We start from the raw sequence: 15,603 nt of genomic DNA on the forward strand, positions 1-15,603 counted from the left end.
TGCTGTCACTGTCTTCCGAACATATATAGCAGATCAAATGTAGTACAATTGTCTAGAATGGTCTATGTATAAATTTTATTTACTATAAATGAAAACACTAAACCGACCTGTTTGAACAAGCTGAGGAAAGCTTAATTTAGTGCATGTTTAAATAATCAAATATATAGCTGTGAGTTCTGTTCTACCAATGTGCAATGTTCATTACTTGTCAGACTTGTACAGATGTTTTGAGAATAAACACACAGGATGTCGTATGGTCTTGAATATGCTTTTTATGAAGATATATGTAGACAGTATTTTTATGTTAATAACTTTATTTGCATATTCATGAATATTAAAGAGAATAACACAAACTTACAAGTTTGTTATTTTCTTTTATAGTTTATGTTTTACATCAATTTTAATGTGCCAGACAGTTCTGATCAGGTCCTAAAGTCCCTCATTATTTTTAAAATGGTAGGCTATTTTGTTACTCCGAAGGTAAATTATTTACTCTACATTAGATATGTTTAGCTAATTTTGCATATTATGAACCAATGGTAATATCAGTGTAGTGAATAGTGGCCTTTGAGCAGCGATGGAAGGGGTCGCTGACCTGCAGATGTGACGTCACTGAAGCAGCACGCGGGAATTCCAGCCAACCGGCTTCAGTCGAGTTCCAGCATCCATATTATTCAGATCTGTAATTGTATTTTCCTACTCCAGCCTCGAGAATATCGGTTGTAAGTAGTTGTTTACATGTATGTACTGTCCATCCTTGTTGTCTGTTAAGCTAAGCAGCCAGATAACATTGTATTTCTTGTAATTCGGCCCTGTGTAGTGAATATATAAATCACTACATCAGTTCTCGGGACACAAAATACAAATGTATTACTAAAACAGTCGGCATCATAATCATGCAGAGGCTGCCGGATAATGATTCATAATGTAATTTAATAATTAGTGCGCCGATAAATCATACTTGGAGTTAAAAATAGCGCCAAGTCAAGTCCAAACTTCCTGAATTCACAATATCGTTAAAATTATATAGACATTCTTAATATATGTAATATAATATTTGTACGTACATGTGTCTTATTTTTTCAAAAGAAATACTGAATAACACAGATCTTTCGTCAGTTCCCTGCCATTATAACTTACGAATAATATGTTCGGAAAATTTGATTTAAGATTTTTGATATTTGAGTAGATACATTGTAGATATGTCGGATTTCGATATTTCGGTATTTAACAGCTGTATCTTAGTTTAATTAAGAAGGTTATTGATCATAATAGCAAAGAGGAAGTCAAAAGAAATATGGATTTTGGGTGAGTGGTTGTCTACTAGAATTTAATTAAGTCAAAATTGATTTAACTTGAACCAAGAACAGGATGAATACGATTACCAATTAATATGATTACCAATTAATAGTAACGTGATCTTTAAAATTCAAATAGCGCGGATAATTAATTTAGCTTTTTTATCTCTGTAAATATTACATTACTACACGAAATGGTCAACATCCATACATTTATTTACACATCATTAATACATATGTATATGTTCACATTTTACCTAAAAAAAGTATAAAAACGCCATATTTCAAAAAATTTAAGTTAAGTTTAAAACTTTGTTTATATATTGTTTCCAAACTGACAGAAGGATCACACTCCACGCTATTCAGTATAACAAAATGGATCGTTCTTCCAGTGTACATGTATACATATTTAGGTCTATATAGAAAACTACAGGAACTTGAGACAATGTCAATAAAGTTGTTTTATTGCAAGCAAATATATAAACGTTCATTCTGTAGTAGTGAAACACATGTACAAATCAAGGTATATACATATAATCTTTTGTTCATAATTCATTTAAAATGCTAGTCTTGAATTAATATTTACATATTGTTTATTTTATATTCAGGTAGTTTTTATGAGCAGAAAAGAACAGTCCAAACAATTATTTCAAGAATGGAAGATAAGGTGGTAAATGACAAACTGTATAAAGTACTTCTTGATGTTGTTGGTACAGAAGAAGACATTCGTTCGAGACAAGAAATATTTAAATATATGGGCATGATTAATAGTTTCGGTGATAGAGATTCTATTTCAATATCTGGAGGAAGTCTTTCAGAAGGTTTTGACTTGAAAGGTAGTGACGAAGATATTATGCTTGTCCTCAAGAATGTAGACGTACTTCCCATAGACGAGAAAGTGACACTCGATAAAAATACTCTCAGAGTAAACATGCAAGAAGATGAACAGCGACCCGGATATGCAAGCCTGTTTCTGTCTGAGGTTCAAGAAAGCTTTGTTAATAACGAAGAAAATACAAAAAGGACGGAAATACTTAATATAAAACGATCTCTTCAGAAGTCGGGTGGGAAATGTATTGTAGCAAGCGCTAGATTTAGGGGCCAGTTCATAAGACCTGGTAACACAAGCCATGGTCCATGTATTAGCGACGGAGTACATGATTTCGCCATAAGTTTACACGGATCCTTCTGGCCGCGGATTGCAAAACAGAGAGTTACCACATGTACTAGTAAACGATGGCTTTCCGACAAATTAGTGAACGAACTCCTTTCAGCTGGTTGCATATATGTACCTGTTGGACCAAGACATTATTATTCCGGAACATTATGGAGAATGTCGTTTGCCAAAGCCGAAAAGCGCCTAATTTTGTCAATGCGACACATCCATTGGCTGTGTTATGGTCTATTGAAGGTAGTGTTTAAAGAGGGTCTTGGTAAAACGCTTACGGACGAGGATATCATATGTTCTTATTATCTAAAGACATGCCTTTTCTGGTTGATTGAAGAAACAGATAACGATGAGAAGGTCTGGAACAAGGACAATCTATTTACTTGCTACATGATGTGTCTTGACCAGCTAATCAAATGGGTAGAGACGTGTAACTGTCCTAACTATGTGATACCTGATAACAATATGTTCAAAGGAAAGGTACACGAAAATAACAAGCCGGACATTTTGAAAACTCTCGTTCAATTGAAATGCTCTGGATATGAAGGATTATACCTTTGCGAATCTTTACGCCCATACATGGAAACAACAACACCAATGACAGCAGCAGAACGTGAAGCTAAACTAGATTTTCTGTGTTTCAGAGTATTACACGTTTATCCGTTCGACGACATGGAGCTATTGATATCTGCACTGGAAAGAATGGAAAAGGAATATGACAAGCAAGTACAACCTTTTGCAAAAGGAGTAATCGGCTGCCTGGTATCTTCTCTTCGTCAAGAGCTAGCGCAGATGATACATGTAGCTGGAGATGGTGAACAGTGTAAAGAATTACGACGGCTGCAAAAAGAACATTTACGGAAAGGGTGCAGGTCAGACCGACTGTGTGGTCTTATTCTACTAGCATCTTTTCATTGTACAACTAGAAACTACTACACGGCACTTGAAATACTGAATACTGTCAGCCCCAAAATAACGCCTGATGCCGGTCTGATGCTTCGCCGAAATCCGTTTTACACGGAAGAAGAGATACGTATTTACACTGAAAAGTTCTGTGGCCGAGGTTTGAGTTTAGAAAACAAATTCAATGATGCGTTAGTGAGGAAATTGGTACTTCTTGACAATTCTTCAATTGTTCCTGAGGAATTTCAGCCAGAAGTGTTCAACTATCGTCCTCTGAATATGATTTCCCCTACAGTGTATGCATATTCTTTGAAGTTTGTATGCTATCACCATTCTAATGACGAACAGAAAGCACTGGAAACACTGGCAATTCTAGATCACATTATTGAAACACGGTTCCTCATCACATCAGTCGGGGCCGTTTACTCCACTGATTGTACAGTTGTCGGTGCATGTTATGAGGCGCAAGGAAATTACGATACCGCTAGAAAGTATTACACAACAGCTTTAAACTGTGATCAAGTTTGTAGAAGTACGAAATACCGCCTGCAGCGTCTTGAAAAACGACTTGCCAGCCCTCCTAAACACGAATGTTACCATGATATTTAGTCTTAAAAAATGACTTGCCAGCCCTCCTAAACGCGAACATTACAATGGTGACAGGCCAGTCCTTCTGAACTCGAACATTACAATGATGCTTAGTCTTGAAAAACGACTCGTCATCTCTACTGCAGAGACTACTTAGTTTAAAATTAAATGTACATTAACTCACATAAAATAAAGAAAGGCAATACACCAAGCTTGTTTAAAGTGAAGAAGTGTTTGGCTGAAAAGGTTGCAAAGTCTTTCATTAGGGTTACATAATTGCGTAGCTATTTTCATTTGGTTTGAGCTAAGCGACGAAACAGATACTAATTCCTACTGAAATTCTGTATAATTAATAATAAATAATTTATTATTATACACTTGTGTGCATAAGATTCCAGTAATCTATGGAACGCCGTTGCTGTATTGTGATGTTGATATAGTATTTTATGCTGTATTATTACCGGTATATGAAGTACCTCTACAGTGATTATACATGTATAGGCCTATAAAGAGATTAACACTATATATGAGGTGTTTTCATCTGCATTTAATGTGATCTTAACTGTGTATACGACCGTTTCAACTGTATATGTGGTACTTTCAACGGTATATACGGTGCTTCCATCTGTGTTTGCGATCTTTTTAACTTTATATGCAGTTCTTTTAACTGTATATGTGGTGCATTCAATTTTATATGTGGCGCTTTCAACTGCATATGCTGCGCTTTTAACTTTATACCGGAATAACTTTGGGTGAATATGTAGTGTTTTAACTTGTAACTTTAATTGGTATTTGGTACGTTTGTAACAATGTGCGGTCCTTGCAGCTGCCGACGTCGGGCCGACATCATTCCTATTTGCAGCCGAAATTGAAGCCGATATCGGGTCGTTATAGACAACGACGTCGGTTTGATATCGGGCCGATATAGAATGCTGGCTGGGTGTATGTGTAGTACCTTCATCTGTATAGAAGGTACCAGCAATCGTATGAGGATTACTTTCAAATTTACTTGCGATGATTTGAACTAAAAGTGCGATCTCGTTTATTGACAGTTGTAAGTCACAGAATATTTACTAGAATTATGAGAAAAGAGCTGTGTATAACCTATTAACAGTTTTCTGGTCACTTTCTGTCAAATCTGCAAGTTTTAAAATTGACCCCTATCGTAAATTCACGCTTTTCCAGCAAAACACATTAAAACAATGATACCATTATATAGAATATATAGTAACCTTTCATTTCACAAGTTTCATGCTAGAATAAGCATACATACATGGAGGGGTAAAGTAATGTTAGTCAGTATTTTAAGAATGTTTGTATGAATAATCTCCCTTACATGAATTTTTATTCGTATAAAACTTATGAAAGACACATTCTAGTATGATGACAAAAATCCATGCATATTTCCGTTAAAATCTACTATATTGTATAAAAAAAAATAACGTTTCGGACTGTCACGGTATAGGACTTAGATATTAAAAACGGGGAGAACAGGCGTAGGCGGCCAAGTAGGCCTAGCTCAGCTGGTAGAGCGTCGGAACGGTATTCCGAGGCCCTGGGGTCAGTTTAAACATTATTCATTTTAATCAAGTAAACATAACAGAAACAGCATTGTAACAAATACAGTTAGAATTAGGAAAAAAATTGCAAGGTAACTTATCTGAATATTTTTCCTAAGTGTTACAATTAGACTTCTATTGTTATGGCAGGTTGCAAGAAGATATGCATAGTTGAATGATCAAAACAATGTAGAAAAGTAAAGTTAGAAGAAAATAAAAATGAGAGGAAAAAACTAAAAAACTGATTATTTCTTCCACTGATAAAAAAAATACGAACAGAAACAAATGAAGAAAATAATGTAAAAAATATACCGGTATTTAGCTACTAGGGGACCCCGCCCATCAACCGTTGTGACTCGGATCAAAACGACATGTCGCTGCTATGAATTGCTTAGCTTTGAATATGACATGCTTATTTTGTTCGAAAGACAGATGCTCGTTGCCAAAGAGGAGGCTGTCAATTGTAGCTGGACAGGGGAGGTTAGTCAAAAGATTTTGTCTTTGCTTGGTGTAGTTGGGACAGGACAGTTAGAAATGACTATCTGTTTCGACTAAGCCACAACTACATTATGCAGAGTCAATTAGTGAACGCCGATGGAGATCAAAGTTTAGTGAACTACAATCCAGTCTTAGGCGTGTATGAAGCATCTGGACCCTACGCTCACAAATTTTAAACAGGACGTTAGGCTTTAGATTGCTTCTTGCATTTAAAGCATTTTTGAAGGAATGGTTGCTTGGTCTGTGATAGAAGCTGGTAAACTCTTCCATTCCCGTATTGCAGAGGGTAAGAAAGATGTTCTATAGAACTCTGTTCTGCATGGTATCAACGGTATAAACCTTTGAGGGTTTCTAAATTGGAACATATGATCAACCCGAGGAGGAATTAAATTGCATAAGTAGTTGGGTGCTAGGTTATTGTTCATTTTAAATAATAGGGAAAGTTTATGTTTCTACGTCTCGACTAAAGATAGATTCTTTATTACCTCCACAGATAGGAGAGCATCATGGCAAAATTATTCAAACAACAATCAATACAAATAAGTAAACTAAATACAAATATATACACAAAGAGCATTAACATGACAAGATACAAACAAGTACAACTTAGTTTCAAAGATAAGAAAAGCGAGAATATCACCAGCCGATATTAAAATGACCAGGAATTGTTTCTGTGCATACAATATCAATTACAAGTACTATGTGTACATATACTTAACTATATGTAAACTATATGACGCAATCTTGTTAAAATTTGGCATTAACAACATATGGATGGATATCACCCTTCTATTCATGCCTTGTCGAAACGAAATACAAGGCAAAAGAAAAGGGTAATCAATAGACAGCTTTCAATTGATTCACAATCGCATTCTTACATACATATGTATATACTCACACCCCCCCCCCCCCCCACACACACACACACATATATATATATATACACACAAATACACACACACATATATATACATACATATAATTTTTACAAATTCCATTAACATGATTAAGTCTTTTCCGCAAATCCAGCATTTGAACAATACATAGACGAGTAAAACAGTGACTTTTTAAACTATCATTTTATGGCATGCTTTTATCACTTCTAATATGATTATATCATTATCGGTACAATATAAACCAGCCAGTAAGTCCACGATTTGATTCAAAGGTGATTTCGATATGAACGTCTTAAAAGAACGTACACCACAGACTGCGATAAGATTTGACCATAGACATGAACGGACTGTCTCATTACATGGGCAAAACAATATTAAGTGTATTGTAGAATTGTCCACAGTAAAATTGCATTTTTTGCACCTCTCCGTTTTATTAAATATAAACAATTTATTAAGTATTTTTGTAGCCGTAAAGCAATATGATTTTGTTGTTGGGTATTTCCTACTAATTGCCCAGAAAATACATGGACCTTTCACATCAAAAATGTTTATACACTGTTCAACTGTTATAAGCTGGCACAGGTTTCCAAAGCGTTTCTCTTGCTCATGCTGGAAAACGGAACGCTGTAATACTGACTTCCATGCTCCTTTGCTTGGAAAATATGAGGTTTCTAGGAAAATATTCATATAACTTATCAAATCATATTTTTGCAGGATTTTAAATATATCTGGCATAAACCCTAAGCACTGTCTCTCTGTACAATTAATATACCGAAACAGCCTATGTATAAAATCTGTTTTGCTAAGTATCTACCAGGTAACCTACAAAGCTGTCCTAGAACTTGCAGCTTTTTATAGTCTATTGCTGTTATGGAATGCAATCCAAGCGAAAACAGAGCTATGTCATTATTTGCATGCAGCGGTAGTCTTTGTATATATTTAACACAAAAACAATGAGCACGTTCAAGAATCAATGTTATAGAATTAGTCATGTAATTCCATAATTCACAACCGTACAATGCTTTAGGCTGTACTATTGATTTATATATCTTTGATAGGGTCATTGGGTTTAGGTCGTCTCCATTATTAATCCCGCTATAGTTATACTAAGTGAGTTCCCGAAGCTTAGTGCTAGCGTTGTGAATGTACGTTTAAGAGTGAGTATTTATTAAGTGTTATACCAAGATGCACATATTCGGTATCCTCTTTTATTGATTTTGTACCAATTGACCAATTTCTAGTAGTATTCTCAAATTCTGTGTTTGACTCATTGTAAACTCATTGTAAACCACAACGGCACATTTAGTAGCATTATACTCAAATCGCCAATTAGTTGAGTAACGGTAACAAATATCAATCATTTCATCAAGGCCATGTTTCGAGAGCGATACAAGTACCATGTCATCTGCGACAGTTGGGCTGCTAATATTCATATTATACATGCAAAATCCAAGCTTTGATTGTTCAAGTTCCAAAATGAGTCCATTGATGTATAGGAGGTAGAGCATAGGAGAGCTCTTCCCACCCTGTCTGGTTCCTTGTTTTATTTCGAACCAGTCTGAAATGAATGATTGGTTACAATCATTTGAGTACATATTAATAAAGCATCTCAAAGTTAAGGAGTCGATTTCACTTCCATGCATTTTGAACACTAAACCGTCGTGCCATACCCTGTCGAAAGCTTGCTTACAGTCGAGAAAGCAAACGTATGCCTTACTGTGATTTTCTTTGGCGAATAGTATTGCTTCACGTAGACTGAAAGAAGTCATGATACATCCGAGATTCTTTTGAAAACCACCTTGTTGTGGGCTGAGTTTTGATAGCATTTTAGTTTTTGACCGATGAAGTAGAACATCTTCAAAAAGCTTTAATACAGTAGATGTTAATGTAATTGCTCTATAGTTATTCGGGTCATTTTTCTTCTTTTTCCCGCCTTTATGCAAAGACTCTAGTTCTGATTTTAATTAGTTGGACGACATCGCCGTGTTCTAGTAGTGGACGGATAGATGAAACATAGGGCCGTTCAAGACTCTGTCTGGTTAAAAGGTTTTTAAAGGAACGTAGAAGTGCAAGACGTTACCAGGCTTTATTGACTGTTTGTGATGTGTGCATTCCACTTGCAGTCTTCCGACAATGTTAGACCTAGATGTTTGTGCGTACTTACAGGATGTAATAAAACATGATCAAAATATAGGTCATGATGTACAGGTTTTGTCATTTTTCTACAGAAGGTGATAGTCTCAGTTTTCGAAGGGCCAAGTCTTAAATCATTTCAGAACTGTTTCGAGTTACTGCCGACGTAGCAGGATCATCGACAATAATGTACATACTAGTGTCGTCAGCGAACAACCTCACATTTGAACGTAAATCGAGAATAATATCATTTATGTAGACAAGTAATAGAGAGGTCAGAGGATAGAGCATATATTTATAATGTACTTGAAGCAACCCGTCTACAGTATTTTCCGTTACAGCTTCTTTTTCTTGTGGGCCTACTTTGCGATGCATGGCTCTATGGCTGTGTTCGGGGTGCTCTGTGCTTCCGGGAAATCTACCTTACCTCTGATCTTTTGCAATAGTGTTTCCCAATTTCAGCTTCTTGTTTACACATGATACATATTGCAATCGAAATAATATAGAAGAACCATATTTTAACATATCTCAAAAATACGAATCGGTTATACGGCTTGAATTCACTCGAGCTACTCCCACGTGAAATTATTCCGCAGGCTTATAACCTCGTCGTATTCTTTCAGTATGTTAAAACATAGTCCAGCTATATATTATTTCTTAAATCACACAAAGAGGAGTGTCATTCTATATCTATAGCATCTGGATATTCCGAAATTGTATATTATTAAGAGCAAGTACAGACTGGTTTATGATTTTGTTGTAAAAATGGCAACAGAAGGACAAGTTTTAGAAATTATACTAGAGGTTCAGAAATATTTTGACACAAGATAAGGTTGAAGAATGCATAAATATCATGTTATAAATGCGATGCGGCGTTACTTGGCTTTTTCTGATTGCAGCTGTAAAGGATGTGTGCCTTTTCCATATCCTTCAATAATTAGCCCAAGATTTTAGAAGGCCACACGGTAATTCTATTTCTATAATACACTGATAAATGTTACAAATCCTATATGATCTAAGCTAATGGATTGTAAAATTTACATAATTTCAAATAGAAGTTAATGGAACTGTTTATAATATGTAGTCAAATTGAATACTATTTCCTAAAACACTGACTATAAATGTATCGTTCTCAGAATCTAGCCTCAGTTAAAATTACTACATATCATAAAATAGATTTTCTAACATTTTCATCCACATATTCTAGGGGTTTCAACGTGAAGCACGTCACTAAGACACAACTGTGCACTTGCATTTGCGGAAGTAGGTCATTATAAGCCGAAGTGAGTGGCAAAAGAAGATAGAAAGATGTTCATCCCGTCAAGTACGCACTTAGATTATGGCCATCCGGATTCTGATAACAGGAATAACGATGGTATTAACTGCTGCAAGGCGACGGCAAGGTGATGCAGTGACTTTGTATTTTAGTATCTAAATGCCGCAAAATTAAAATGAGAATATTAATATTTATATATTAGTGAATTTAAGAAATAGAATTACAGGGTCCTTCTTATGTCTGGGGCCGATCAAGACACAAACTTTTTTACGTTCTTTGTATCTAGAACGGGTATCTAAACGCCACAAAAATCCAGATGACAGTAAAATTGTGATAATCGTTTTCTTCAAACTGAATACACGCAAGATTTAAGTTACTTACTTCTTTACGTAATCAGTTTATTATATTATATTTCATTATCATTTTCTTCTTTTTTTCACCTTTATATATACATTCAGACAGTTGATTTTACTTTGGTTATGCGACATAGGCTGTAAAGAGGAAGGGCACAGCTGATATTCAGAAATCATTTGTAAGGACCCGGGTATCGACCTTGCTCAGTGAACTAATTCGGATGGTTATTCGAACTTGAACATGCATTCGGACGTCTAAAGTACAGAGTTTTTAAATATGCATGAAAGTGCATTTTAGATGTGCCGAAATTGCAAGCGTATATTGTTAGGCTGGTTAAGCGGGATGTTTTACAGATTTTATGAGAATGTGAGATTATAAAATTATCCATTAGCGAGAGTTATGTGTCTCATGAAAATGCGTTTCATCAGTAAATTTGCATATTCAACGTTCCTTGTGATCATACTTCAGAACATTAATTTTTGTTACAGTAAAAGATTTAAAGAAGCAAGAATCGTCTTACTAAAACTGGCGACATGACTGTCATTGATAATCGGCCGTTCGTGCTTTCGGACCAGTCGAACAATGCCAAAACTTCCTTGTACAGGGCCACAGTTCTACAATGAACAGACGACAGGTCAAATTAAAGAAGATATATACTGTTACTTATGTGACCATACCATACCATAGCTAGAGGTAGTATCTAGCTCTATATTGGTGATTCAGAACTACAAATTCTGTTGATGGGTCATCTTTATAGCGAACGTGAGCTTCTACTTTACTAAATCCATTGATCTTGCAGTATCATGCGAACGTGAGGGTGTACAAGGTCATGATTTTAATTTCCAATGCAATATTTACTATCCAAATCCTCTACTTTAAGTTTTACTTGCAAAATCATGTTAACGTGAAGAGGAATGGTTTTAAATCATTGTCGGTCTGTGGGAATATTTCCAAGTCATTACGCTAATAAAACTTGTTTTCATAACTTGTCAATGTAAAGCCATTAAATCAAATGAAAGTGTATAAAATACTTCGTCATAGTAGTGAACGTGAATTTAAAAAGACCTCGACATTTAGTGTATCAAAATACTGCCCTAAATGAGTCATCATTTCGAAACTATATACCCGAGGTTTACATTTTACTTTTTTGATAATGAGTACCTTTCGATACATTTTGTGCCTTTTAAATTAAAGTAAATTTATCGTTAGAGCCTCTGAGGCAGAGAGCAATTTCATTTCATCCTGCCTTTTGAAACATTGAACTGACCGCGGCTCCGGAGATTCCGTATTTTGTCACAAAATGCAATTGACAACATCGTGGCTGCGTAGGCCTATGCTTTAACTAGTAACAGAGAGGAAGTCTTTTATAGCTATCTTGGCCGGAATGTTTGAAAAAAAATACTGCTGGCCTCTGTATCGTAGTACCTCTGATGCACATTTAAAGACATAATCAATATTGAAATGTACGGTGATCCATATCATTTTTTGTTGAATTTCTCAAAATGTTAGTTTTTGCAAAGCTGGTGTTGACGTACCTTTCAATATTAATGAAATATTCGGCTTTCGTAGGATTGTTGTTTATATATGACAGTGCATAAAGTACACACAAATATATAGTCTATTTGACGATCTATGTAGCCTATAAATGTTGCAGAAAAGTCTGTAATTCAGTTCGTTACGTCTCTAAAGTTTGTTGACTGCCCAGTCATCTTTTGTGTTAGTACATGGAACACAAAACAAATAGTTTTCATTGCTTTGAACAGCTCATATGCTAAAATACAACGAAAACTACAAGGCTATGGAACGGTGTTAACCGTGTCTTTGCATAAAACTAAGGACTTCTTTACAGTGACACATACTTGATGGTACATCTAAACGGTCGGTCTTGACTTCTGTGTATACGTATTGCGCGGAGCTATCTGGCTGATATGGTAGGTTTAGAACTACAAATTCAGGTATTACCCTGCGCCTCAAGAATATGTATTCAGCTACGTAAATGTTATTTTCTGTTGCGACGACTGATTAGAGTTTTGGAAGGGCAAAGGAATTACGGATCTCGGCCTAGTTCTTGGTAATTTAAATGATTCAATTTGAGATCATTGAGCACCGCTGGATTATCAGTAATGTCTATTTTACGCTTTTTCCGGAGCACATACATCAAATAAAAACGCTTAAAGTTAAGATAAACAGTATTCATTTTTTTTGTAGGTGAGCAATGACAGTAGTAATTCGGTTTTGTTTATGTTATGTTTTAAATCTTTGAAAATGCCAAGGTCTCATAGCTAAAACATACTTGTAGTTCAAATGCCTTTAAATATAATTTTGCTTTTGCAAGGATCTGGGCTACGATTGGCCGTGGCAAGGATTTTCACACGATTTGCAATAGCAAAACTGTGGAATAAAAGATATATATGTATGTTCAGAACCTCTTTATTAAAATGTTTGTACATTTCCGTGTAGTATTCATCATGTATTCTTACTGTGTATAAGAGATTAAAACTATTTCATTTAAACCGCTGTTTTGAACTACATGACAAATTTTATTTATATATTATAATTGCATTGTACAACAAAAAAACTTAACATCAATTATGTGTCTGTCTGCCAAAGTGTTTGCCATGGAAAAGATTTTGCAAATTACATGTTGAATGCGGAAAATATCAAAACACTATCATACGGTAACAATTTTTATCTACTTTTGTTTCTTTTATTAAGTAGATCTAAAGTGAACATAGAGCTGAGGCATTAACATTGTATTGTTAAATACAGAAATGTATGTATTGTATCTATATTCAATCATTATCACGAAAAAATATCTAAGTTCTTAGACAGTGTTGGCTATTTTTTACCATGTATCTACCTTTCATAATTTTAGGTGCAACTGATTCAGACATTACTTGAGCCGTCCTGTTCTGAATAAAATATAATACGTAAAACTTGTAATTATGGACCAACAGAATTTCTGGTATTGCCCAATTTGACGATGGACAAGTTCATTGTAGAAATTTAGCAGGGTAAGGATTAAAATATTATTGTGTTTTGTTTTGACAAAAATACAGAAAATGAAATATAAAGATAGCAGTAGTGTTAACAATGTGAAATACAGGTCAGTATAATGGTAACTTTAATTTAATACGTAATGATTGTTGCAAAGAAGTCAATACTGATTTACAGCAAGTCGAATATTTGGCGACTGGTGTGGTGAGCGAGTTGGGTTTTACGGCGAATCGACACAAAATGGTCATATATCGCCGAGTTGGCGACTGGTGTAAAGCCAACGTGCCTCAGAACAAGTATAGTTTGACAGTTTCATTGTTATATAGATATGGAAAAATGAAAATGTTTAGAATCGAATCGGAACGCCGATCATGAAACTTGTAGTATTGGAACATCGTCTTGCCTACGTAAATCAAAAATCGCTCATACATTATGACGTTGAATTATCACATTAATATGCAATAAAACTTCGATGCTACTGTGAAAGCACAAACAAGACCCAAGGTACAGAGCTTTACATGCTGATCAACATTTCTGTCAATTTCATGTCTCTAGCCAATTAAATCGAGTATAACACAAGTCTGAAAATACTAATTCAATGTCGGCTACTCTGCTTTTACTTGCCAAAGTTGAACAAGTTCACACGCTTATGTGCTGAGTAATATTCCTATGAACTAATGAATGAAATAACTCTTCATATTACTCACTCAAAAGCAAATACTGCGGGTCACATGTGAAACAACTATTTAGGGTGTTTATGCATACAAGGTACATATCTCTGTTCCTGCGGAAAATCATTAGTTTAACGGGTCTTGAGATACAAGCGACATGTTTTTTTTTTGTAGGCAGACAGACAAAAAGTGAATTCAAGTGGTAACAAGAGGACCATGATGGTCCTGAATCGCTCACCTGTTCCCACATGACCCAGTTTTGAGTATGACGTCGTTTTTTCTATTATTTGACATAGTGACCTAGTTTTTGAGCTCATGTGACCAAGTTTTGAACTTGACCTAGATATTATCAAGATAAAAATTCTGACCAATTTTCATGAAGATCCATTGAAAAATATGGCCTCTAGAGAGGTCACAAGGTTTTTTCATTATTTGACCTACTGACCTACTTTTTGATGGCATGTGACCCACTTTCAAACTTGACCTAGATATCATCAAGATGAACATTCTGACCAATTTTTATGAAGATCCATTTACAAGTATGGCCTCTAGAGAGGTCACAAGGTTTTTCTATTTTTAGACCTATTGACCTAGTTTTTGACCGCACATGACCCAGTTTCGAACTTGACCTAGATATCATCAAGATGAACATTCACACCAACTTTCATACAGATCCCATAAAAAATATGGCCGTTAGAGAGGTCACAAGGTTTTTCAATTATTTGACCTACTGACCTAGTTTTTGAAGGCACGTGACCCACTTTCGAAACTGACCTAGATATCATCAGGACGAACATTCAGACCAACTTTCATACAGATCCCATGAAAAATATGGCCTTTAGAGAGGTCACAAGGTTTTTCTATTATTTGACCTACTGACCTAGTTTTTGAGGGCACGTAACCCATTTTCGAACTTGTCCTAGATATCATCAAGGTGAACATTCTGACCAATTTTCATAAAGCTCTTTTGAAATATTTGGCCTCTAGAGAGGTCACAAGGTTTTTCTATTTTTAGACATACTGACCTAGTTTTTGACCACAAGTGACCCAGTTTCGAACTTGACCTAGATATCATCAAGATGAACATTCTGACCAATTTTCATAAAGACCCCATGAAAAATGTGACCTCTAGAGTGGCCACAAGCAAAAGTTTACGCACGGACGCATGCACGGACGACGGACGCTGCGCGATCACAAAAGCTCACCTTGTCACTTTGTGACAGGTGAGCTAAAAAACTAAGTGCCCTCTTGGAGTTGGGAGG

General features: G+C 35.5%; 1 protein-coding gene across 2 annotated transcripts; it reads left to right on the forward strand.

Moving 5' to 3' along the window:
- Positions 1-591: 591 nt before the first annotated feature.
- Positions 592-4,332, forward strand: LOC123525243 (uncharacterized). Of its 2 annotated transcripts, none has more exons than XM_045304127.2 (2): positions 592-722; positions 1,907-4,332. In XM_045304127.2, the coding sequence occupies exon 2, from the start codon at positions 1,954-1,956 to the stop codon at positions 3,976-3,978; it is 2,025 nt and encodes a 674-aa protein (XP_045160062.2). In that variant the 5' UTR covers positions 592-722; positions 1,907-1,953; the 3' UTR covers positions 3,979-4,332. The 2 variants fall into 2 exon arrangements, with proteins under 2 accessions (XP_045160062.2, XP_045160060.2); XM_045304125.2 differs by lacking the exon at positions 592-722 and adding an exon at positions 1,050-1,308.
- Positions 4,333-15,603: the final 11,271 nt, after the last annotated feature.

Source organism: Mercenaria mercenaria, chromosome 3, assembly GCF_021730395.1.
Source record: "Mercenaria mercenaria strain notata chromosome 3, MADL_Memer_1, whole genome shotgun sequence".
NCBI lineage: Eukaryota > Metazoa > Mollusca > Bivalvia > Venerida > Veneridae > Mercenaria > Mercenaria mercenaria.

Bases quoted from the DNA above. Each gene is read 5' to 3' on its own strand.
- LOC123525243 (XM_045304127.2), top strand. From the start codon at position 1,954: ATGGAAGATAAGGTGGTAAATGACAAACTGTATAAAGTACTTCTTGAT.